The sequence below is a fragment of the Monodelphis domestica genome, chromosome 1 (assembly GCF_027887165.1).
Source record: "Monodelphis domestica isolate mMonDom1 chromosome 1, mMonDom1.pri, whole genome shotgun sequence".
NCBI lineage: Eukaryota > Metazoa > Chordata > Mammalia > Didelphimorphia > Didelphidae > Monodelphis > Monodelphis domestica.
The window spans coordinates 355,684,197-355,710,678 of record NC_077227.1 but is presented as its reverse complement, the minus strand read 5'-3'; the positions used below and the strand labels follow the sequence as shown (position 1 = coordinate 355,710,678).

The 26,482-nt window shown below is 44.2% G+C and overlaps 2 protein-coding genes across 9 annotated transcripts in view; one reads left to right on the top strand and one right to left on the bottom strand.

The window, feature by feature from the left end:
• The window catches only part of FAXDC2 (fatty acid hydroxylase domain containing 2), a 28,511-nt gene extending 14,049 nt beyond the window's left edge, over positions 1-14,462 (top strand). For both annotated transcript variants that reach the window (XM_001379433.5, XM_007473932.3), the window contains 7 exons: positions 1,967-2,058; positions 2,198-2,301; positions 4,940-5,061; positions 7,487-7,692; positions 9,371-9,476; positions 9,936-10,102; positions 12,131-14,462. In XM_001379433.5, the coding sequence (XP_001379470.2) occupies positions 1,967-2,058; positions 2,198-2,301; positions 4,940-5,061; positions 7,487-7,692; positions 9,371-9,476; positions 9,936-10,102; positions 12,131-12,287 (954 nt within the window). In that variant the 3' untranslated portion in view covers positions 12,288-14,462. The remainder of the gene's footprint in view (positions 1-1,966; positions 2,059-2,197; positions 2,302-4,939; positions 5,062-7,486; positions 7,693-9,370; positions 9,477-9,935; positions 10,103-12,130) is intronic.
• Positions 14,463-18,039: 3,577 nt separating this feature from the next.
• LARP1 (La ribonucleoprotein 1, translational regulator) overlaps positions 18,040-26,482 on the bottom strand; it is a 61,741-nt gene continuing 53,298 nt past the window's right edge. For all 7 annotated transcript variants that reach the window (XM_056811503.1, XM_056811508.1, XM_056811505.1 and 4 more), the window contains 4 exons: positions 26,267-26,411; positions 24,150-24,259; positions 23,837-23,964; positions 18,040-22,336 (listed from right to left, as the gene is read on the bottom strand). In XM_056811503.1, the coding sequence (XP_056667481.1) occupies positions 22,136-22,336; positions 23,837-23,964; positions 24,150-24,259; positions 26,267-26,411 (584 nt within the window). In that variant the 3' untranslated portion in view covers positions 18,040-22,135. The remainder of the gene's footprint in view (positions 22,337-23,836; positions 23,965-24,149; positions 24,260-26,266; positions 26,412-26,482) is intronic.

The following is a 26,482-nucleotide window of genomic DNA, read 5'->3' as shown; positions in this document are numbered from 1 at the left end:
GATTATCACCTCGACTTTTTATAATGCAGCCCAAGATCATATTAGCTCTTTTGGCTGTCCCATCCCATCCCACTGTCAACTTATATTGGCTTTGCAGTCCTTTGAGAAACAGACAGACACCAAAGCAGGCCCAGACGGAAAGAACCGTACACACGGCAAAACACATCTCCATCAGTAATGGATAATTGTGGAGTGCTGGTTAGGCCACAGAGCTGGGGGCAGGCGCAGCTCAAGACTAACATGATGGCGAAATCTGGGATGAATACTCAGGCCACAGCCCCAGAGCTGCACACAGGTTTTTCTCAGGCAACCAGTGAACTCCATAGGACAGCTATTAATCAGTCACACACTTCTTTAGCTTAACGGTACTGACAAACGTAGCTTCAGGGTCATACAACGACAGTGGCGCTGGCTTTAATCTCAGAGTCAAAGTATATAAAAGAATACAAACTTCTCTGATTTGTACTACCTGATGAGGGAAAAGTATTTACAGTCTCCAACAACGCGCCTCAGGGACATTCCTGCCAGCTTTTGGTCAGCTCCCCCTCAATCAAGCCATCTCCTGGAGAACTTTCTTGTGCAGACGCTAAAGCTGTACCATGGCAAAAGGCAGTGCAATATAGTGGGAATAACATCAATCTGGAAAACCTGGGGACGAGTCCCCTCTGCCACCCAGCAGCTAATTGCACAATATTTTGACAATTAATTTCATAGCTTTCAGTATTAGCTTAGTTCTCAGTAAAATAACACAACTATGAACTCAACAGAAGAACTCTTTCAATCCTGATAGTCTGTATTCTGAGATTACCTCCACTTTTCTTAATCTTCAGCATCCTGGGCCTTTCCTTCTGATCTTCATTGAAACTCTTCAGTGAATTCAGTGAAACTCTTGAATCTCTAGTCATCTTGTCCCTCTAACTCAGACTTACTGTCCCAGAAAAAGGATAGGAAGACAATAAAACATGTTGTCTGTATTTACTCCTTCGGCTTTTTGTTGAGGTTGAGAAAGATGTGCTGAAGTGCAAGGTTAAATTGATAGGAAAGCAAGAAGGCTGAAGTGGGGGATGCCACAGCATCTTCCCCTGGATCCCCTGGTTAGCCTAGAGGAGGGGGGCGTTTCCTTTACTCTGGAATCAACCCCAATGACTAGGATTTTTTCTTTCACTTCATGAAACTCAAGCCCTGAATGGCTGGTGGCACAATCTTACCCATGTGTGTGCTCACTCCCCTCATCAGCACACAGCTAATTATTCTGATTTTTCTAGTTAACCCCTGCCTACCCTTTTATCTAGGTATCAAAACAAATGTTATTTACTAGTTGCCTAACATTCAGCACCTCTGATACGAGGGCTTGCTGAGCCCTCTTCAGGGCTGCTCCTTCACCTTTGGTGGCCACCTTTTACCCGTCTCTCACCTGGGGCTCCAAAAGGCTGTCGCACACCCAGCAGTCATACTCCAGTAAAACTGTCTCTGAAGACAGGCTAAAGCAGGTTAGGGGAACAGACAGACCTCAAACCCTTCCGCGAGTTAGGGGAGATTTCAGCCCCAAGCATAGGAAGACTGTCCCCTGCTCCCCCAGAATGGGCAGAGGAGAACTGAAGCGTGTACCGTGGAGCCCTTAGAGCTTGATCAGACATAAAAGACACTATTGCCCGGGCCATCACCAGTCCCGACTTTTGTCTTAGCACGGGACTCTGATGATCTGAAAGAGGGAGACAGATGACTTTGTGCAGCGCTTGGATCAATAACAATGACATCATTCAGCCTGCAGAGCCAACGGGGCGGAAATCTGGTAACCTCTGATCTCTGTGCAAACTCCGTTATTACTCAGTGCCCTAGTGCCCAGGGAAGAGGAAAAGCACGAGGAGCGTGTAGTGTCATACTAATAACTAGCTACTCACTAAGGAGCTGAGCTAAGAGGAACTCCCCATCCTCTCTCGGTCTCACTTTCCTGTCCCATCCATAGGAGGGGTATATCTGGGGCTCAATGAGGAGGACAGCCTTCATCCTGGGCTCTGGTCTGCTGATGTTTGTGGCTTTTTGGAACTCTGTGACCTGGTAAGTCAGCTTGAACTTAACTAAGAGAGCATATGTGTGTGCATGTGTGTGTGTATGTGTATAGAGGTGAAATTGTGAGACCTTCTTTCATACTCTAACTCCCTTTCTTTCTGGGGGGTTGGGGATTCTCTATTTGAAGGCATCTACAAAAATTCTGGGGTGCCTCTGGACACTTCTGGCAAGCCCAGTGGGAGAAGCTTCTTTCTACTTTTGCGGAAAAGGAGTGGATTCTCTTCTATCTAGGTACAGTCCTTTACCCAGTGGTCCCATTCCACAGGGAAATCTCCTGGGTGTGAGCATATGACCTTGGTTTTACCTTACACTTTGTGCCTCAGAGGTTCAGCAGTTTTTAAAAAAATGCTGATACTTGGGACAAAATTGATATTTTGAAAAGAGAAAGATGAGTAACATGGAGAAATGAATTGCAAAGGAAGGGAATAAAAATCCCAAGGCAGCTAAGTGACTGAAGGGATAGAACACCAGGTCAGAAGGACCTGGGTTCAAATCTAGCCTCATTCACTTCATAGTTATATGACCCTGGGCAAGCCATTTAACCCCATTTGCCTAGCCCTTGCCCTTCTGCCTTAGAGTTGTTACTAAGATAGAAGTAAGGGTTTAAAAACACACACACGCAAACAAACAAATCCACTAGATGCAAACTGCCCGCTCAACAAATGTTTGTTAAATATCTCTTTATGTTCAAGGTCCTCAGCTTAGAGGAATATAGAAACCACTGGCATGATGGACCACTTGTTGGCTGGGAAAACTATTGGTATAGAACTCAAGGTGCCTAGATTTGAGCCCCAGACTCCACTTATCAGCTATGGGACTTTGGGGCAAGTACTAAGTCTTAATTTCCTTATCTGAAAAAAAGAGAATAGGACATTCACTCCCTACTTCCAGGGACTATTGTGAGATAAGAGCTTTGTAAACTATAGACTATAATAAAGTGAACTCATAATTGTTAGGACACATGCAAAGGCTAAAACAAGTCAGCAAATTTCAAATGTAAATTACATTGAAGAGAGAATTGTCCTTCCTTCATAATCACCCAAAAATGTATTGTTAAAGCATACTCACACAGTCAACAGAGCCTTTAAAAGTACTATGAGAGATTATCTCCATTTGACAGGAGGGAACACTGAGGTTCAGAGCCCATATTTCTAAGTGCAACATTTTCTGTAAAAGGATCCAGCTGAAGTAGGTCATGAAACAGTTACTCTTTCCTTTTTTTTTATTTGGTCTTTATTAAAAATTTTTTTTAAACATTATTTTATTTGGTCATTTCCGAGCATTATTCATTGGAGACAAAGATCATTTTCTCCCTCCGCCCCCCATCCCATAACCGATGTGTGATTCCCCTGGGTATCACAAGTGTTCTTGATTTGAACCCATTTCCATGTTGTTGGTGTTTGCAACAGAGTGTTCATTTAGAGTCTCTCCTCTGTCATGTCCCCTCAACCGCTGTAGTCAGGCAGTTGCTTTTCCTCAGTGGTTTTACTCCCACAGTTTGTCCTCTGCTTGTGGATAGTGTTTTTCTCCTAGATCCCTGCAGATTGTTCGGGACATTGCACTGCCACTAATGGAGAAGTCCATTACATTCGATCTCTCCCCTTGTAATAAATGAGGAAACCAATATTTCAAGAGATTCAAATGACTCTTCCATGGTAAGATGGATTAGAACCCAGGTTTCCCAGAGTTTTTCTGCTATACCGTACTGGAGGATGGCACTAAGATCTCTGCCAAGTGAGCTGGAGGAAGGCAATACTGATCACGTGCCTCTCACACACCCTGCACACCAAATTCAGAGAAAGGAGAAATCTTAATGTCTTTGGGTAGAGCAGGAAAGCTTTCTAAAGGAGATAAACAGTGATTTTTACAGAGGCAAATTATTGTAAATCCAGCTTTGCTACTAATTATTGGTGTGATCTTGGAGGCACTCTTGGCCAGAGATTTTCAGATTGCATCTTCAAAAAGTCATTAAATAACCTGTTATAGTCACATCATTTGAACCCTTGTACATATGACTCAAAGAATGCTTGTTGAATTGAATTAAATAACTTTCTTATGTAATATATTATCCCATGTGATCCTCAACAACCTTGTGAAGTTTAGTTGGGTCCTGTTATAGGTAAATTTTGGAAGGGGGAAAGGAAGGTGATATACAAAGGCAGAAGGCACAATTAAATAAAATGAATTTATTAACAAAGAAGGGATGAAGGGAAAAGGGAAAGGGGGAAGGGTTGCATCTGACTCTTATCCCAGTTATTAAATCCACTATCTAACTACACTAAACTAAATACCTAAGTTGCCTAAGGGTAAGACCAACAGGGAACCAGATTTCTCACACACAGAGTCCTTGGTGGGTCAGGTACAGGAATCAAGCTAAGTCAGATGGCCCAGGAAAGAGAGGCTCCTCCAAGTTTCCTTCATATCTTCTCTTGCTACAGTCCTCATTTAACAGATAGGGAAATAGAGGCTCAGATGTAGAGTGACTTGTCCAAATTTTCTTGGCCAAGTGCCCTTTTCTTTAGGCCCCTACATCTCTCAATGTGGGCTGCAAAAGGAAACATTTAAGTTGAACTGTCGAATTTGCAGATGAAAATACAATACCAGAAAAGGGATGCTTTCATTCCCTCAGCTCTGGGTCTCTCTGGAGAGCTCTTTAGTGGTATATTTCCCACAAGAAGTAAAGTACAGCAGCTTCAATCACTGTAATCCCTGTGTTAGACAAATATATAGTTTTAAAGCCATCTTTGGTTAATCAGAAAACTAGGCCCAGTTCTTCAACCCCTATAAGGGCCAAAGTTGACAGTTGGAAAAATGGATAAACATAGGACTGGCGTTGACTCCCACTTATCTTTTCCCCCTCGCTGTGTAGGTGTAGCCCTTATTCCTTCCATACTGTTTTGGAGTTTTAATGCCCTTCTTCTGGTGGTGGACACAACTGGGAAGCCACATTTTATCTCCCGGTACCGAATTCAAGATGGCAAGAATGATCCTGTAAGTCCTTCTAGCAACACTTGGACCATTTGAGGTCTCTGTGTCATTTTGGGGGTGGAGGCAAGACAGGGCAGGAGACAGAGGAGCCACAAAAAAAGGTAAGCCAAGCCCCATACCATAACAACTACCATAAATTGTTGGTGACCAGAACTTTTGTTTGAAAATAGGATTGGATCATAAAATTTAGAGTCAGAGGTAATTTACTATGACTCTTGCCTCCTCATTTTATGGATTGATTTGCCCATGGTCATACAGGAAAAAAAACAGGAGTGGTAGGATTTGAAGCCTAGTCCACTGGCTCCTAGACTCATTTCTTTTCCCCCACTGCCTCAGCCCTACTGACCCTTGTCCTCAGATAGGACATAGATACCAGAATTGAATACGATTTACTACTTGGTGGGTGCCAAACAGCTGGTAGTCTGTGAATTATGAGTAAATCCCACTGTGCCCTAGTTCCTTGAGCCCAAGGAAAGTGTGGGGCTAAACTAATAAAACAGACAAGAGGCTGTAAGAGAAAGAAAAAGCCAGTACAGCTGTGAGGGGAATCCAATTTACAAAGTGATTCATCTTGCACTGGGCAAGCCCTGGCCTGACTTTCTTTTTAACCCTCCTTCTGGCCTGGGCCAAGAACACAGCCCTCATGGGTAGAGGCCAGAGGCCCTGCTGGGCTACCAGAGGCAGCTTTTCCTTTATATAGCTCAAGAGCAAAGTGAGGCTCACAGTTAAATGGAAAGCATGGCTCTGGGTGTCATGGGGTGGGATGCTAGGTACCTATTTCTCCTCTTGGACAAACATGCAGTCTGAAATTCAGAGTTCTCAGAGAAAATAGACTTGCCTTGGGGTAACCCAGGATTGCACAGGGACCGAAGGAGACTTAGGTGTACAATCTGCCAGCAAAGGGAAGGGGGACTCACTAGCTAAGGCAACAGTAAACCATCCTGGCAGTACACCGACAACTATTTCAGCCGTGGTGGCATCTGAAGGGGAAAGCAGATCGAGGCTGTGGAGAGCCCATCAACTAGGTATCTCCATGGGTAAAACCAGGGGTGTGCTGGAGCCAGCTTGAACTGCTTTTGGGAGCTGATTGTTAAATTTTCACTGTGAGCATTTACACTGTTACAAATCAGGGATCAATTTATTATTTTGTTGATGCTCTAGAGTTCCAGAGGTGTCAAATTAGTGGCACACAGTCAGAAGGGACCAGCAAAACTCCCTACCTAAAATATAATGGGGGGGGGGCAGCTGGGTAGCTCAGTGGATTGAGAGCCAGGCCTAGAGACAGGAGGTCCTAGGTTCAGATCTGGCCTCAGAGCCTTCCCAGCTGTGGGAAGTCACTTAACCCCTATTGCCTACCCCTTACCACTCTTCTGCCTTGGAGCCAATACACAGTATTGACTCCAAGATGGAAGGTAAGGGTTTAAAAAAAAATTTTTTTAATGCAATTGGGAAATGTTTAACAAAATAAAGGTACAGTGTAACACTGATAATTTGTGATTTTCTAAGCCAAGTGGCATCCAGGTATCCCTTTCTATTTATGTTTGAGGCCTCTGGTCTAGAAAGTAATAGAGAAAATATGAATAATCTGAATTAATTTTAAAAAGATTTCAGGAGCAGGGGGCAGCTGGGTGACTCAGTGGATATAGAGCCAGGCCTAGAGATGGGAGGCTTGGGGCTCAAATGTGGCCTCAGGCACTTCCTAGCTGTGTGACCCTGGACAAGTCACTTGACCCCCATTGCCTAGCCATTACCACTCTTCTGTCTTGGAACCAAAAACAGTTTTGATTCTAAGATGGAAGGTAAGAGTTAAAAAAAAAAAAGGTTTTTCAATCTATCCTCAACCCTGCAGGAGATCCAGTTGTTAAGCTGCTGCGTGGAACCATCACAGAACTGTGGAACTGGAAGGGACTCTTTTGGGTATTTGTGATTCTCACAGCAAAGTTAGAAGTAGCAGTCAGAAGACTAGACTTTTAGTTCAGGCTCTAGTATTTCCAGATGAACCTTGTGATCATTTTGGACAAGTCACTACCTGTCTGCATCTCTGCCTTCAAAAGAGGATAGGAATACTTATACATAATCCCTATATCACAGAGTTGTTCTAAAGAAAGCATTTTGTAATTCTTAGACTGTAAAGCTATACAAACATGAGCTATTATCACTATGATTGACATCACCAAATATTGAATGAGAAGGGGAAAGAGAGGACTGTTCCATCATGCTCTGAACCACATTGAACAAATGAGGAAATCGAGGCTCACAGCATTGTGTGAGGCTTGGTTAGAAGGGTGGAACAGAAAGGACGCCTGTCATCGAAACAAGGGAAAATCCTTACCTCCGACCCACTGCCCTTTGCCAGACCAGACTGGTCCGACTCAAAGACCGCGGCACCCTCTCCCTCTGGCTCACTAGCTTTTCTTTCCTGGTACAGGTGGACCCGACGAAACTCCGCCAGGCCCTCAGGACAGTCATCTTCAACCAATATGTTGTCTCCTTCCTCATGCTGGTGGTGTTCTACCCCATCTTCAAGTGGCGAGGAGATCCTTGCCGCCCCGAGCTGCCCACCTTTCACTGGTTCCTCCTAGAGCTGTCTGTCTTCACACTAATAGAAGAAGTCCTGTTCTACTACTCACACCGGTAAGCTGGGTGGGGAAAGGGGAAGGGAGGCCACATTGAACAAATTAGGAAACTAAGGAGGCCAAAGCCCAAGGCCCTGATCTAGGGCCAAGCTCCCTCCAACCTGGGCATCATGGGATAACTGGGACTAGAAAGAGTCTGGAATTAGAACCAAGGACCTAGATTCAAATCTCATTTCTAATACTTATTATTGGCCTTGCAAAAGTGACTTCACTTCTGGGAGTGTCCGTTTCCTCACCTATAAAATGAGGTTACTGAGTCTTGTACTACCTACCTCACAGGAGAACTGTGAAGAACTCTGTAAACCTTAAAGAGCTAAAGAGATGCAAGTGATTATTATATGTAAATAAGATGAGGACCCCATCTTCAAGTCACTAACCTAGGATGGCTAGAGGAACTTTCTTTTCTAACTTAGTAGGGCTACCTAGTATCAGTTCCAAGGCAGTAGAGTGATAAGGGCTAGGTAATGGAAGTTAAGTGACTTGTCCAAGGTCACACAGCTAGGAAGTATCTGAGGACAGATTTGAACCCAGGACCTCTCATCTATAGGTCTTGCTCTCAATCCATTTGCCACATAGATGCCCCAGGAAATACACTTTTTTCCCCCCATTTGAATAAGTTTATTTAGTCAATTTAGAACATTATTCCTTGGTTACAATAATCACATTATTTCCCTTCCTCCCCTCCACCCACTCTTCCTGCAGCCAACACGCAATTTCATTGGGTATTACTTGTGTCCTTGATCAGAACCCATTTCCATGTTGTTGTTTACACTAGGATGTTCATTTAGAGTCTACCTCCCCAACAATATGCCTTTGACCCATGTCATCAAGCAGTTGTTTTTCTTTGGTGTTTTTACTCCCAGAGTGTTTCCTCTGGATGTGGATAGTGGTTTTTCTCCTAAGTTCCTCCAAGTTGTTCATGGTCACTGCATTGCCACTAATGGAGAAGTCTATTACGTTCGATTGTACCACAGTGTATCAGTCTCTGTGTACAATGTTTTCCTGGTTCTGCTCCTCTCGCTCTGCATCACTTCCTGGAGGTGGTTCCAGTCTCCATGGAACTCCTCCACTTTATTATTCCTTTGAGCACAATAGTATTCCATCACCAACATATACCACAGTTTGTTCAGCCATTCCCCAATCGAAGGGCATCCCCTCATTTTCCAATTTTTGGCCACCACAAAGAGCGCAGCTGTGAATATTCTTGTACAAATCTTTTTCCTTATTATCTCTTTGGGGTACAAACCCAGCAGTGCTATGGCTGAATCAAAGGATAGACAGTCTTTTATCCCCCTTTGGGCATAGTTCCAAATTACCCTCCAGAATGGTTGGATCAATTTACAACTCCACCAGCAATGAATTAATGTCCCAACTTTGCCACATCCCCTCCAGCATTCATTACTTTCCATAGCTGTCATATTAGCCAATCAGGAAATACACTTCTACTTGGGAAATGACACACAAATAGAAAGTAGTAGGTGATAAATTGAGAAACATTTACCAAGCACCTATTCTGTGCCAGGCAATGGGGATATGAAGGGAAGCAAAACTTACAATCTAGGCCAAGCTCACCAAGTTGTCCCCCATTGGAACATTTTTAAATCACTGGACAAAGATCAAAACTGTCTCCCTGGGCTAATTATCAGGCAGGTGAATAATGATTTTTTCCCCTACAGGCTCCTTCATCACTCCATATTCTATAAGCGATTCCATAAGAAACACCATGAGTGGACAGCCCCCATCGGTGTGGTCTCTCTCTATGCTCATCCTGTGGAGCATGTGGTAAGCAGAGATTCAGGCTGTGACTCCCCTCCAACCTAGCCTAGCACAGAGACAAAGACCTCTCCTCACAACTGTTCAGAGAGATTGGCTTTACTTCTTTCTTGTTCTTTAGTCCAGGATGTATCAGGAAGCCACTTCATTTCTGAGCCACCTTCCTTCCCTCTATTTTGCAAGGCTGTTGTCTAGGCAGATCCTGTCTCTGAAAAGCTGCTGGTGTCCCAGGATCCTCTTAAGAACAACATAGCTCCATCAGGCAGAATTGGTAAGGGGTTGATTGAAGAAAGAAGAGAGTCAGTGCCCTGTTTCTTCAGCATCCATCTTCCACACTACTGGCCTTCAAATATTTCTCACATAGACCCCTTGAAGTCCTTTCCTTTAGCCCCCACTGTCTCCTCCCATAATGGCAGCTCCCACATCTCCCTCCTTGTTCCTCAAAACAAAGCTGTCTTCTACTTGCAGGTCTCCAACATGATTCCAGTCACGTTAGGTCCCATGGTAATGGGCTCTCACCTGTCCTCCATCACCATGTGGTTTTCCTTGGCTCTCATCGTCACCACCATTTCTCACTGTGGCTACCATCTGCCTTTTCTGCCTTCACCAGAATTCCATGACTACCATCACCTCAAGTAAGATCCTCTTCAAGACCCCCTAACTCTCTTGCTTTCTGCAGCTAAGCTTCTATGGTTGGGAACATGGCACAGTGTTGGAGCACAAATGGGCTTTGGTCCTGGTCTTGAACTAGGAAGAAGAGGTATTATATGACTTCTTTAGAAAGTAGAAGGACCTTAGATACCACCTAATCTAACCCCCAACTTTAGAGATGAGGAAATCGAAACCCAGAGAGGTCAAGTAATTTGCCCAAAGTAAAAAAAATTATTTTGTATCCAAATCAGAATTCATACCCAGTCTTATGACCCAGTGACATTCCTATTTCCACTAAATCATACTGTTTACCATCCCAGAGGCAAGCAAGAAGTCCATATAGAGTACAAGGATCCCCCATGTCTACCATAATACCTTTCACAGAGTAAGTGGCCAATAAATACCAGTGGTTGAATTGAACCTCAACAGCTCACATCTGTGTTTTCCTAAGCACTTCACTCCCTCATAGCAACTCACTAAGACAAAGGGCAAGTCTTATCCCCATTTAGTATCTGAAGAAACAACCTCACACTGGCACAGTGGCTTACCCACGGTCAAATATCTACTAAGTGTCAGAATATCACTCTCTGACACTAGCCAGTGACCTGGGCAACTCATTTAACATCTCTGAACCTCGGTTTCCTCATCTGTAAAACAGAACAGGGTTGTCACAGGGATTAAATATTTATAGGGCCCTTTGCAAACTTTAAGAGCCATATAAGTGCCCGCTGTTATTATTTAGTGGTAGACACTTGGGACAAGTGAGGAGGACAAATTTATCTCTGCTTAAAAAATGGAGGAGGCCTGATGGGCACTGCTCACTGATCCCCATTCAGTTACTCAAGCCACCTTCAATCGTGGACCCATACACAGAACCCAATCGGAGATTTTCTACACTAGGCTGATTCTGAGCGATGACAGAGAACGGGAGAGGACTATTTTGATGATTTCACTATCTTATCTATATGGGAACTCTCTGCTAGTACAGATTCCATCCATCAGAGCTATCTCTTTTTAGCCTATGTAATTCTTATTTCTTTTCACAAATAACTTCATAAAAGATCTATGCAACAAGCCATGGTCCTTCTTTGAGGACTTTTAAACCTTTTATAGACACCATTGCAACACAGCCCTGACTCCAGCTACAGATAATCGCTCACCTCTATTCTAGTCATGTCTATCATTTGCCAACATCTTTCGTGCCACTCCCTTAGTGCAAGACATTCCTGAGGATATGCAGTATCTCCTTTGTAGGCTATTTCCCTATTCACCATGAGTCTCCCTGTCACGTCCTGTCTCACACAATTTCAATTTTGTTTTTACTTCTTTACCTTCTGTCTTGGGATTGATACTAAGTATCAGTTCTAAGAGAGTAGAGGTAAGGACTAGGCAATGGGTAAGTGACTTGCCCAGGGTCACCCAGGTAGGAAGTGTCTGAGGCCAGATTGGAACCGAGGTTCTCCTGACTCCAGGCCTGGCTCTTGATCCATTGAGCCACTCCCACAATTTTGGTTCTTTAGAGAATCATTAAGGTAAATAATAAGAGTAATAACTTGCACTGACAACGTTCACGTTCTTTACATCTATTATCTCATGCAATTCTTTCAATGCAATCCTGTCCAAAAATGGCACTGTTTTGGGAGTGAATGAGTCCCCTAACTTCCTGGAAGTCTTTTAGCAGAGGCTTAATGATCCCTTGCTGGGCATGTTGAGAGAAGATTCATGCCTCAGGCATGCACTGGACTAGCCACTCTCTGAAGTCTCTTCCAACATAAAGATTCCCTGCAGAAGGCCTGTCTGTCCGGGTAGAGGTCATTTGAGAGCCCCACTGAAGTCTCACTCTATGATTTGGGACTTTGGGGGGGTCACCTAATTCTTTGAGCCTTTTCTCGTAAAATGAGGTCAAGAATGATTATACCCTACTTTCCGGGGTTACTTGGAGGAAGTTCTTTATGAGCCATAAGATGCTACAGAAGTGAAGACCCGTGGTCCTTTTTTTGCTCCATTGCCAGATTCAACCAGTGCTACGGAGTGCTGGGGGTACTTGACCATCTGCATGGGACCGATACCACATTCAAGCAAACGAAGGCCTATGAAAGACACGTGCTGCTCCTGAGCCTTACTCCCCTCTCTGAGAGCATCCCCGACCCGCCCAAGAAGATAGAGTGAGATGGCATGGGCCACTGGCCCCCAACCCCGCTGCTCCTGGCAGGGGGCCAGCCCCATTAGACCTAGGATGTCTCCCTTGATGAACCAGAGCTGATAATTCTGCCAAATGACTTTCTAATGAGACAGGTAGATTCCCCAATGACTGGCCAATTGTGACGGGGGTGGGAGGGAAGAAACATGGTTTGTTAGAGAAGAAGCAAGAGAAAGGAGCTGGGCAGCACCAACCCCAATCCTCTTCCTAGAGCTATGCCACAGCGAACATCCTCCGACAGCCACAACATGGGGGGGGGGTGTAAGGTACTATCACGTAGGAGGAATACTAGAGCCTGGAGAGCAAGAAGGCCAGGCGTCAGGCTCTCAACCCTATGGATGGGGTTTGGACAGAACGTTTATAGATCATCAGGAAAGTGGATTGTTAGAGGACTATAGGCCATGCTGGATTAAGACTGGTTGAAGGAAATAGGGATGTTGAGTCCAGAGGAGAGGCAGCTTGAGGAAAGAGGTCATAATTGTATTTTAAGGGTCGTCATGTGGAAGAGTGATTAGATTTGTTGAGCTAGAATTAGAAGCAATGGATGGAAGATGCAAAGAGGCAGATTCAGACTTAATGGAACAATTAGAGCTCTCCCAAAATGGAATGAGCTGCCTTAGAAGCTAGTGAGTTCCCCAGGTCTGAAGTCTTCAAGTGTAGGCTGGATAACTCCCTGGAGAGTGACATCTGCTCAGATATGGCCTGGATGCCCTCTTGTTCCCATCAGATTCTGTCTAAGAGTGAAGATGAGGAGGGAGAAGACTCTAATCTAGGAAATCTTGTTAATCTGACAGTCTCCAGCAAGACTGGCTTATTGTAGGGTTACTCTTAGCCGCCAGAAACTGCCATGGGAAGCCTCCATCCAGTGGTATGATAGAAGACAGATGGGAGAGAAGGAATGGGGGGAGTGAGATGGCCACCATGCTTTCTTGTTCTCCAGGTTCTAAGTCAGGGAAGTGACTTGTATTATCCCAGCTGACCTGAGAAGACAGGTACATGGGATTTAGAGAACAGACTTTAGTCAAATCCCCATATTTTATTAAAGAAACTGAGGCTCAGAGATAATTATTTGCCCAAGGTCACAGTTTAAGTAAATAGAGAGCTAGAACACCAAGATTGGACACCAAGAGATCAGGTTCCTGTCAAAGATGGTCCAACTTTTTCCCAATCTACTGTCAATGATAGCCTCTCCAGAGAACAAGACCTCTAGCTCAGCTCCTGAGCACATCTCAAAACTGTGACCTAAATGTATATGTGACCTAAGATAGCAAAGAAGCCAGGATAAACACCAGCACCAAGCCCTGGCTACTCAGCCAAGTAAGAGAAGAGACTCCAAAGGTGCCCTGATCATAATGCCCCTGCCCATACTTTTAAGGGGATAGTATCCAAAGAGTTTAGTCCTTGGGGTCAGGGCCCTAGATGCTATGTTCTCAATTTCCTCTCAGTTCCTGGAGGCAGATATCACTGAGTACCTAGGACAGGGAGTAAATAGTTGAAATCCTAAGTAGAAATTCCTATCCCATCCCCAGTCCATATACAGACCCTAAAGAAACCAAAAAAAGGGTGCATCCCCAGAGCATCCTGCAATTGCTGAAGTAAACTTAAAACAGCAACCAGCTTTACAACTAGCTTTCTGCCTCTCATCCTTTATCTGGTTTTATAGCAAGGTGAACCTATAGAATGGCAAGATTGAGTAGGAAGGGCCCTTAGAGATTATTTAGCTCAATTTTCTCATTTTACAGATAAGGAAACTGAGACCCAGAAAAAATGGCTTGTCCAAGGTCACAAGAGTGGTAATTTGCAAAGCTGGTATATGAACCCAGGTTCTCTAACTCCAAATCCAGGGATGGTTCTGCTGTTACCACGCTGTCTCAAATTTCAAAGTTCATTCTCAAAAGAATCTCAAAGTTCATTCCCTTTTCTACCTTCCCACTCTCCAGAACATGATACACCCCATGCTTATCATGGCCAGAGAAGATTCTCTTCTGCTATCTCCTAAGGATCCCTTCCAAGATTATCTCAGAGTACCCAGGCGAAAAGCTGGGTCACTTGCATTTAGTCTCAGAGTACGACTCTGAGCTTTAGACCATTGTTGTGTCCCCTGTAATCCATGTCTGCAAATAAAAAAACAAAACCCAACAAAACTTCAGAAGTACTTTCAATACATTTCAACAATTTAACCACATTTATTCAGCTCCTGTGTGCAAGAAAAGTTCACATTTATATAGTTAGTGCATTAAATGTTACAAAGTGCCTTTCTCACAACAAATCTGTGAGTTGGGGTGCAATTACTATCCCTATTTTGTAAATGAAAAAACTGAGGCTCAAAGGCAAAAAGGAACTTGCCCAGGGTCATAAAATGTTCAGTCATAAGGCCAGCATTTTCCCTTTCTTAATTTCACCAACCCTGGATCTCAAAACACTGTAAGAGTGGTGATAGTTGAGGTGTGAGGGAAAGGGAATGTATGGGGATGGGTGCATAGAACTGAATTTCCAGATATCTCAGGCAAACCTCAAGACCTTAGTGAAAAAAGGGGAGGAGACACTATAGACTCCTTTCTTTACCCTCCTACTGCTGCCCTTCCCCTAGAACCATGTTAGCAGGTGCTGGGACAGCCCAGAGGGCTGCTCCGCTCTCCCTCTCCACCTGGCCTGAGGACATTTTTTTGCATGCCCTACCTCTCTGTCTGGCTGCCCAATGCAAACACTTCTTCCCTCTGATATCAGGGGTAATGCAGGAGTTCACAGGCAGCTTTAAGGTGCAGTTTAGGCATGTGATCTCTAAAAGGTTCACCAATACTGGTTGAGAAGATCTTGGAGTGGTGTTAACTTCCTTTAAAGGAAGGTGCCAGCAACTCAAGTTCATATAGGTTTTGGTTTATAGAGCTCTCCTGACACTCCACCATGTGTTCAGGAGACTATTGAGAACAATAGGGGCAAAAAAGCCAGGAAAATCCCCTAGCCCACTTTTGCTCAATCTTCTGCAATTTCCACTCTAGTCCCCACCACTTTATCCTCCATTATCAAGATCACAGACCTGCATGGGGAAAGAGAAAATCCAGACAAGATACGCTTCAATGATCTTCACAATGCACTCTACCAAAGCACCCCTAGAATTCAGTTTGGCTTGCTACTGCAAGTTGAAACCAATGTAAATAAACTTTTTCATCTCCCCCCCCCCGCACCCCCCCTTCCCACCCCATACACCTATAGAAATACCTGGCCTCTTTTTCCAGTTTGAACAGCAAGACTGGCCTAGTTTTAGATCAGATTGTTTCCCTCATCACAGATGCCAGCTCCCATTTTAGAGGATGAAGCTGAGGCACAGATAAGGGAAGGACTTGGCTTATATATTTAGGACGTGGCAGAGGTGGAACTTGGATCCAGATCTCTAAACTCCAAATCCGAATTTGTTTCCCCAACATGCCACGTTAATCTTTCCAATACTACACACTCAAATGCTTTCTGAATGACTGAATGAATTTTAATTGCCATATTAATCCTACCACTGGTTATGCTCCTCATTCCCAAAACCTGCCTTGTGTAAAACTACAATGATATTTCATTCATATCCAAGACAGTGATATGGGTAAAAATCTCTTTTCAATTATGCTTCCAAAGTAATGTCTTAATATAATTTTTAGAAGATTCAGCTCACATAAGGACTTGAGGCCCACTGTTGGGAGTTGCCATTGTTCATGTTTAAAATCAGTGTTTGGATGTCATAAGATATTCACGCTAACTTTTAATTTCCTGGGGAGCCATACTAAGAGATAGTCTGAGGAAGATCAGGTGTTGCCAGAAACAGATTAAAATGTGGTTGGGAAATAAACTACAAAATAAATATAAACGAACAGAGAACGTTAATATGTGATTTTCTAAGGCAATACAGACTAGCACGGATCTTGTACAGTTTAATCCCAACCACCCCTTTTCTATTTGAGTTTGACACCACTGATGTAGACCATCAAAGGACAAACTGTGGCCTTATCAACAGACTGGGTGGCTCTCCTCTCCTTTTTTGATCATTGGCAGCTATCTATTCCAAACCCTAACCATAGGAATCCCCTCTCTATCTTCTCCTAAAATGGTCTTTTAGCTTCTGTTTGAGAACGTCAAGGGACAAGCAGCTCACCACCTTTCAGGAGAGTCTGTGCCACTTTTGAACAACTGTAGTGGTTAGGCAGTTATTCTTCATACCAAGTGAAATCAGTTATTTGATTAATTCTCACCTGTTGTTCCTAGTTTTACTCTACTGACCCAAGTAAAATTATCAAAATTATTGCCCCATTCAGGCAACTCTTTTATTCTTCAGACTACAGTTCATTCAATCACCATCATCCTGGGTCCCTATCAGTGCCTTTCCCCAATATATGGCACTTGGAACTGAATACATTAATACTCCAATTCCCTGGGACTGGTCTTTTTTTTTTTCCCCATATACAACTCAAAAAGCATTAAAGGAGGCACTTAAGTAGGTGGCACGGAGAGGGCTGTTTCAAAAACAAAACCATCCCTGCCCTTGAGGAGCTTACATGCTACTAGAGAATATGAACTGTTTGTTGTCTGCCCACCAAGCTGATTTTTTAAAGTTACATCAACATAACAGATTTTTGCCTTCTGGTCTAACTTATCGAGAGCTCTCTGGATCCTTGTCATCCAACAATGTTGATAGCTTCCAATCAATCAGGTCTGATAAACACCTATACCTTCTCTCATGTCATTGATAAAACAGTATCACACAAACACCAAGAAGTGATCCCTCAAGTTGAAGCCCCCCCCCCCCACCTACTGATACTCTTTGGGTCTGATTATCCAATTAGTTACTAACCCACACAACTTACTATCACCTTGCTCACCTTTTCCCATCTTTTTCTTCCCTGCTTATAGCTAAGGCTGCCAATAATACTAGGGGGATCACTGACCCGTGGTTAGGTCAATTGGTCAATAGGTAGGAAGGTCAGATAGAATGTCTTAATATTTTAATAGCTCCCGAATTCCTGCCACGAGGTTATCACTGGGGTCTTTGAAAAGCCAACAGATTCATGTTATTAAAAAAGGGCATCCTTTCCAGCTATACCAACTAATCAAGAATACCTTTTTCTAACACTCTAATGCAAATACCAACAACATGGAAATGGGTTCGAATCAAGGACACATGTCCCAGTGGAATCACGCGTCGGCTATGGGGGGGAGGAAGGAAAAGAAAATGATCTTTGTTTCCAATGAATGTTTGGAAATGACCAAATAAAATAATGTTAAAAAAAATACCTTTGCCTCCTGGGGTTCCTGTTACACTTCAGGGCCAATATTATTAGCCGCCCTGGCCCTCAGCACAGGGATGACTAAGGCACAAGCAGGTCTAACGTTCTTGAATGTTATTTGCAAGATCTCCATACCTCCCTCAAGAGCTGGACTTCAGAACCAAAGGGTGGGGGAGCAGCAGAAATAAGGGGGGAAATGCTATTCTCCTACCCCTTCCCTGCCATGCTCACTACTCCAACTGTACATTTCAGAACATCTTTTGTGGCCTTATGATGGATATATTGACACTTCCCTGACTCCTTTGTTGTGCCAAGTGCCTCAACCTGCTTGCAGAAAGTCATCTTTAATACAGCTTTCCTAGCTCCTAACTCGAGGTTAGGCCTAACCCTGTTCCCTCTATTACCTCCAATCCAATCCATTTCGGTTATGGGGTGGGAGAAAGCAGCCACCATGATGGTCTTTTAAAATTTTTATTTTTATACATTTTTTTTGTATTAAAAAGGAAAAAGCATAATTACCACAAATTACAAAGGACTAAAGCGTTACTAGAATAATGAATGAATCACATCAGCCTGGAAAGCAGATACTCTGAATAATATTAATGTTATAATACAAGCTCATTCAAGTATCTTACATTTTTTTTGTCCTTTTTAAATGTGATGTTCTAGCACATGGTAAGATTATGTCCTATCAGGGAAAGGTGGGTCCTTTACAGCAAAGCTGGACGTTTTCCTCTCTGGTGGGGTAACAGGCTATAAGTTTTGCCTTTACTATCAACATGGCTAAAGAGGGATGCAGTTATTTATTTTTTGGGGAGAAGCCAAGTGATCCCCTTCTGACCTGGGACAATGATGGATTCTAATATGGGAGGAGCCAGACAGTCAAGAGCTTTCAGTCCGAGTTTTGGGGAAGCTATACACGTGTGGCTCAGTCATCGGCCCCCACTTGCCCCCTCTACTCCTGTATCCTTGGCCCAGGTGGGCTGGCTTCCCCCTTTTCCTCTGAGCAGCCAGGGCTTTTTCCTGTTGCGAAAGCAAAATTTCAAGAAAGGGAAAAGTCATAAAGTAATGAAACAAAATTTTCCCAACAGGGCTCAGCACCAATCCACGTCTGAGTCACAGTTGCCCAGGCTGGGGATGGGGGGATGATATCTGAATTGGTAGTGCATCTTCTCCAAAAGACAAACCAGGAGGGAAAGTTTGCAGTTGCCAAATGAGGGTAGAGGATGGGGATGGACAAGAGGCACTACTTAGAGGCTAATGCCGAAGTTCTTACTGGAACAAGCCAACCTAGGTAAAGTAGGTAAAAGCATCCAGGACGTGGAATAATATTTTTGGGGTTGGGGGCCGGTGGAGGAAACGAGGAGCTGCTTTGTGACTCAGGGCTTGGGGTCTTTTGAGGGGAGATGGAAGGGCAGGCCTGGAGGTCCTAGCCCCTCCCTGGCATGCTCGTCACAGATAAGTCGGTCCTAGATTCAAGTGTCTTCAGAAAGTGAAGATGTAAACTACTCTTTGAAACATTAACCCCAAAAACATAAAAAAAAAAAAAACAACCCACCCAACCTGTGAGCTGAGATGTAGTGCTGGCATACCCACCCAGAGAACATTCTTTTCAGGAATTTCCTTGGGAGAGTCAGGGAGACTGAAGAGGAAAGTCTCACAAGACAACCATTGTAAGCCCCTGGGTAGAATCCAGAAAATTGGGCCTTGAGCCAAGTACAGATTCTGGGGGTCACAGAATGATCCCAGCCACTGTAGGATGGCAGAGTTAGGAAGCTATCCTGCTTGTAGCTCATCCTGGTGCTCCTTGCTTTCCAACCCCAAGTATGGCAGAGGACTGAGCTTTGAGGTTACTGTGGCATTAGAGATACAGTACCAGGGCTGGTCAATCTCAAGGGAGGGATAAATAGAAGAGGGGGGAAATGCCCATTGAGTCCATTGCCAGGGCAAGCACCAGACCAGGACAAAGGGGCCTCGGAAACCCTTGCCCTGGGAAAGGCTAGGCAAGCTCGCCTCCATTGCCAACTCTGTTGCCTCAGTTGTGATTGGACCACCAGAGGGCTGGATGAGCTTATAGACCAGCTCCTGGGCCACATGTAACAGAAAGGACAAAATCTAAGATGCTTTTAGGATAAGGAAGCAGCTAAAAACAAAATGAAAGGTAGGGTACTATTTTAGGCGCCTTCAGTAGATAAGCTAGTTCCAGTCCAACAATGGCCTGTACAAACCTCCAGTGATCTCCCACCTTCCAAATAACTGATTTGGACCAAGAAGACTACAAAGTTTTGAGCCTGGGAAAGAAGTGGGGCAGGGAATGGCAACTTAACCTAAGTCTGAAAATGCTGAAGACATTCACTTCCCTTTGTGCCTGCCTCTCCCTTGCCCCTCTCCAATTACAAAAGGAGGACCCAACTGCTCCCCACCAAGCGCCTTTGCTTGTGATGGTGGGAGGCTGCTCCTCTCATTCCCTTAGTCCCATCATCATCCAGAGGCCTGACAAGTGGTTAGCAGCTACATGGCTGCTAGAGCATCAGGTCCATATAGAACTTTCACCACACGGCTGGGATGGCCTGTCCTGGGAGATTCCCCCAGTTCTGACTTTTACAGTGCCATCCCTCCCACCCCCATAAATATAGCCACATTATACCTGGGGGATGGGGTAACCAAGGGCAAAGTAGATGTGGAATTAGGGAACTAGGCAGAGGATGAAAGGCAGGGGCGAAATACAAATGTACCATGAGAAACACAGTAGAGAAGAAATCTCTTGGCCTCTGAGGGAAGCCAAAATCTACTTCCATAGCTCCAGACTTCAATACACTGGACAAATTCTAAGAGGTGGGAACAAATGGGGGCAAGAAAACTTTGTCTTCAATGGCCCCATGGTCAGTTCAACCTGCCCCTCTAGCCACCCCAACATCCCAGGAAAAGATACTCTCTTCTCTGCCTCCTCAAAGGAAGCACATGGAGTTCAGAAGGCAGGAGCTGATGCAAGACTAGAGCTTATCAATTCCCCGGCATGCATGCGCCACTTTCCCTGAATGAAATTGAGAAGATGGATTGGGAGGAAGAAGGGTGTCACACTGTGGAGCCCACATCTCCTCTCTCAATTGATGTTCAGGACCCTAGGGGAGGTACATGGAGGAAAGGGGTAGGTGGGAAGAGGAGATGGTGAAACAACAGCACAGTACATACACAGAATGTCAGCTTCGAACTATGCATAGGCAGGGATGGGGGGGGCACCCCCTCCACAACTGTAGCTCTCTTCTCGGGCCACAGGGGTTGGGGTGGGGGAAGAAGGGTGCTGTGCAGATGGTATCTCAGTCCCAAGGAAGATTTCCAGCCCGCTGAAACTCAGTTATGTCCAGCCAGCCAAGGACCAGAGCAAAAACTCCTGATGTCAAATCAGTTTTAGTCTGTGTGATCCCAGGCCAGGTTTCTGACTCCACAGAGGAAAACAGGCTTGTGTGTATCAAATCCCCACTCCACAATAAGGCAACTTTTTTTTTTTTTAAATATTATTTTTAAGGACAAAAGAACAAAGGGCAAGAAGTCGCTTTTTGTGGCATGGGGTTAGGGTGGTTTTTTTTTTTTTTGGTCTTTTGTGGTAAGTTTTGTCCTTTTTTTGTCATTTTTCAAGGGACAGAAGGTAAAATAAAAATAAAATAAATCATCTTTTAACAGGGTCTCTTCTTCAGTGAGCAGCGTCTCTCCGGGCTTGGGGAGGGGCTAGGGACTGGAAAGTGTGTATGTGAGAGAGGGGGAGGGCCCTGCCTTCCCTCCCCAACCAGCCACTTGCTGGGCCAGCCCCAGGCTGGATCCTTTGGTTTCCTCCTCCAAGGTCTGCAGATCCAAAGGGCAAGGCAGGGATGGGAGGTTTGGGGAGGGGGTGGGGGAGGACTAAGAATGGCGGTGAAGGCCACCAGATGAAGGTGTAGCTCATTCTCCTAGGAGCCAGGTCTAGGGCTCCAGAATGGGAGCAGTCTCAGCTTGACTGGGAGAGCGGCAGTTTCCACAGGATAACGCCAGCCTGGGGGTGGGTTGGTAGATGGCACTCTAGGGCTCTGTGCAGGCTGCATAGTAGAATTGATGGGGTAGAAGAGAGGAAAAAGTCTCTGGGATTAGGTAGCAGGGGCGGTGGGCTGCCAGCTGTGGGGTTGAAGAGTGATTTTGGTAATATGGACGAAATTCTGTCAATAATTTAAAACGACATATATGCGTATGTGTGTATATCTGCATCTCGTATAGATATACACACAGACTCATATACACACACACACACGTATATATATATCTATATATATATCTATATCTCTCTCAAACTCTCCCCTTCCCACCCCAGGCCGAATAAGCTAAGACATGAAGACTCATAAGGGAAAGGGGAGGGGTGGGGATGGGAGTCTCCTTTTGATGGGTCATCACAGTGGCCAGAAGCCAGTCTCTTGTTGTCAAGTTGTGTGCGCTGTAGTGGCCTGTTCTTGGATTGTCCACCTTCATTCCAACCTTTCCATTCTCATGTCCCCTTTCTTCCCCTAGTCCAAGTGGGAAACAGCCCTTCACTTTCCCAAAGTTTGCATGTCTGAAGGCTGGCTTGATATTTTGGCATCTTCCCTTGCAGACTGGCTGGCAGGTGGGATGTGGGCTTGGCTGGGTGCTGTGGCCGGTTTGTTGGAAGACTGGGATGGATACCGTTTCCTGACTTCTCCTCCTGCCGGCGCTGCGTACCTCTTGTGGCTGCCTTCCTCACCCATGGGGGGCTAAAACAGAAAGGACACAGGCTCAACATGAGATGAGCATAGAGCCAATCCCCTCTTTCTCCTTCTTTTCTTAACAGGGACACATGCCTCACAATGTGGAGACATATACAGTACAAGAGGGAAAAAAAAAGCACTGGTTCAAATCACATCCTGGAAATCTATTACCTGTGAGTCCTTGGACAAGTCATAAAAGGTTTTGAAGTAGATGGCTTTTGCAGTTCATAGTAGAGAAAGTCCTGGATTTGGTGTCAAATCCCAAGACTGACTGATCATTCTGGTGCATATGACTGTGGCCAAGTTCCTTAATCTCTCTAAGTCTGTTTTTTACATATATAGGGTTTGGAGTAGACGGTATCAAAGGTCTCTCGAAGTTCTCTATCCATTTTTCTATGAATCCTAAATTCAGCCTCCACTTTCATTTTCTGGGGGCCCCTGAGTGAAGCTATTTAAATCCTGAGCCTCAGTTCTATACCATCTGTAAAACAGGAATAATTATTAACAGCTTCACTTTTACCTTTATCACAGGGATGTTATAAACAATAACTGAGATTACAATGAACCCAGCGACCCTATGAGAAATGTCAATCTACCACCAACTCTCTTTCCTTGGGATCTTGCTAAATACCTTTTCAAGAATTCATTCAAGGTTTAGCACTCATTCAAGTTTAATAATATAAAAAGCCCTATAGCCCAGCAGGAAGAAACTAGTGTGTCTCTAGCCAAATGAAGCTGGAAACTCATGAACCCCTAGGGGCTGCAAGCAGAAATACTTGCCCAGAAGTACATCTCTCTCAGCCTATACCTCTGAAAAGTAATTCATGTGTACTTTTCAAAATCTAACAACTTCTCTCCTCTTTAACTAAGCCATAGGCATCCGGAAAGTACTCTCCTCCTTCCTGCTTCTATGAACCTAGTCTTATGTAGAACGTTCACAGGTGGTGCCATTGATTCATTTTGCTAATAACCTCAAAGTGACCAAGAATCTGGGTTCCCTAGAAAGATGGAGTTACAATAACCAGAACCAACCACTAGGTGTCACTGTCGGGACACTTTCTCATAGGAGATGAAAGGGTTTGGACAGTATAATGTCAAGACTCAGAAAGGGGGACCTTGGTAAAACAAAGAATGCTCAAGAGTTGGAAAGAGCCTTAAGAGATCATACCACCCAACCTCCACAAAAGGAGCTGAAGCTGCACAGAGAAAGAAAGAAAATGGCTTGTTTCTTCTGCAATGCTTTCCTCTCCTTTGGAAGAGTACGTAGTTCTGTGCACCCTAAAAAGCATATTGATAAACTGCAGTGAAAAGGGCACTAAATTTGTTGGGTTGGGGCTTTGTCATTTACTACCTGTGTAACCTTGGGCATGTATGTCATGTAACTTTTGGGACTCTCTAATCTCAACCTCTAAAAAGAGGAGCTTGGTCTTCATGGCCTCTAAGAATCCTTTCAGCTTCAGAGGACACACAAAAACTGGGTGAGCAGAGGTGGCAAGGTTCACTCACATCCACACGGAAGTCTTCTAGACGTCGGAATTTGCCGAGGTATTCTTGAAGTTTGGGGTCAATATCCAAGTTTTTGGCTTTGGAATATTTTAAGAAGGCCCAGAACTTTTCCAGTCCATACAGCTGCCCTGTAGGAAGACAAAAGGTTCAGAACTGGAAAGGCCTGGAAAACTTGCAGGCTAGATTCCAGGGGAATGACTGTGTGTCAGTCTGGACTTTTGATCAAGTGGATACAAAAGCCTCAGGAAAGTCAAAAGCCAGTGTATTCTTCTAACACCCCCCACCCCCCAAGAGTTCAGAATGAGTTCCCTACCCGCTTCATAGTCTTTCACAGTCTCATCCTGGAAATCCTTGAATATATCTGGTCGGAACTTTTTTTCCAGACCATAACTGTAATATCGAAAAAGGCACTCCAAACCATACCTATAAGAGAGCAGAACACATAAATTAGGCTTCAGTTTTTTCAGCTATGAAATGGAGATAGGATCACTTCCCATCTCTCTAAGGATCAAGTTGAGAAATATTTAATGAACAAGGCCTTGCAGTACAGTACAGAGGAAGACAGAGAAATAATAAAGGCCATAACAGCTTAGCTCAGTGAAGAGTGTGACAGAAGAGATAAAATATAAATCAGTAATAGTCAAAGTATGCTAGAACATGAGAATTACAAGGCTCTATGAAAGGTTCCTAGAGGGCAAAATCAGTTCTTCCTTGTGGAAGGGAGCAGCTTAAAGCAAAGGAATATTGGACTTGGGCCTCTGAAAGACAAGTCCAATTTTGAAAAGATGTAAATGCCGAGGGAGAGAGAATGATACGATTCGTATTACCCCAAATTTTAGATGGGAAAAATGAGGCTAAGACAGGTTGGCCTGATGACAAAGTGAATGTCAGAGCCAAAATGTGAACCCAGAGCACAGATACAAAGCAGGAAGACGTTGAAGCTCATCTAGTTCAAACCTCCCATTTCATTGAAGAGAAGATGTATACATATTTACAAGTGTTATGGAGACTTAGGATGGAGCCCATGACTGGATGTGTCACTTAGGGCCTGTGTAACCTTAAGGTATGTCATTTCACTTATATCTCTGTACCTTCTTTTTAAACAAGTGCATTGGATTAAATAACCTTGAAGGAGGTCTAAAGTTAAAGGGTCAGCTAGAGTTTTTAAAAGTCTAGAGTTGAGGGCAGCTGGGTGGCTCAATGGATTGAGTTAGGCCCAGAGATGGGAGATCCTGGGTTCAAATCTGGCCTCAGACACTTGCAAGTCACCTGACTCCCATTGCCTAGCCCTTACCACTCTTCTGCCTTAGAACCAATACACAATATTGATTCTAAGATGGAAGGTAAGGATTAAAAAAAAAAAAAGTCTAAAGTTGGGGCTGCTAAGTGGCACAGTGACTAAGAGGACCTGAATTCAAATCTGGTCTCAGAGACATCCTCACTATGTGACCCTGGGCAAGATACTTCACCCTATTAGCCTAGCCCATATCCTTCTTAGAGTTAATTCTAAGACAGAAAGAGAGTTTTTTTTAAGTGTAGTTAAGAGTTTCAGCTCTAAAGTTGTAATTCTTTGATGCAAGAAGGGCCTGGAGTTTATAAGTGATAAGAGTACAGTTTGAAAAAATTGGGGTGAAAAGTTTCAAGCCACGAGAGCTGTCTTCAAGACTTTGTAGGGGCATCATGTAGAAGAGAGATTAAATTTATTCTCTTTTGTCTCAGAAGGGAGAATTAATGGACAGATGGTATGAAGAGCAAATTTAGGTTCAATGATTGGGAAAAAATAGAAGAATTGGAGCTAGAGAAGTAGAATTAGTTACCTATAAAATAATGACTTCTCCCTTTCCCACTTGTTGGAGGTGAAAAAAAAAAGGTTGGATGGTGACTCCTTCCAAATGAAAAATTCCATTACCCAACAGATTTGGGAGAATGAACAAATGTTTCAGTAAAGCAAATTTTTTTTAATGAAAACTAAAGTTTGTTATAATTATCTGTGCACACTCCAAGGCTAGAAGCACCTTGAAAGCAAGGCTCATTTCTCGCAACAGGGTCTTGTATACAGTAGAAAAAGCTTCATCAAGAATCACTGAATTAGGGGGCAGCTGGGTGGCTCAGTGGATTGAGAGCCAGGCTTAGAGACAGGAGGTCCTCGGTTCAAATGTGGCCTCAGACACTTCCCAGCTGTGTGTCCCTGGGCAAGTCACTTAACCCCCATTGCCTAACCCTTCTTAGAACTCTTCTGCCTTAGAACCAATACACAGTATTGACTCCAAGACGGAAGGTAAGGGTTTAAAAAAAAAAAGAATCACTGAATTAAATCATAAATAAATGCAACCCGAAAATCCTTAGGGTTCCAGCTTCCTTCCTCTCTGCCTCATCCACAGATAAGTTTCTGGGGTACTGTCAGCCAAAGCCCTCTGTTTGTTATCTCACCGGTATCCCTCCTTGCCATCTTCCACAGCCAGCTGCTTAAACTCTTCATACATCTTCTTGTTGAAGTGATCCCGGAGGAAGAAGGACCAGAAGCGGAAAAGGGTATTCATCTCCTGGGACTGGCCAATGCCCAGCCGTTTCCGCTCTGTGATCAGGGAAGAAGACAAGGAATTAGGATGAGAGCCCATTCCCAACTGCCATCTTGCCTGCTCATCT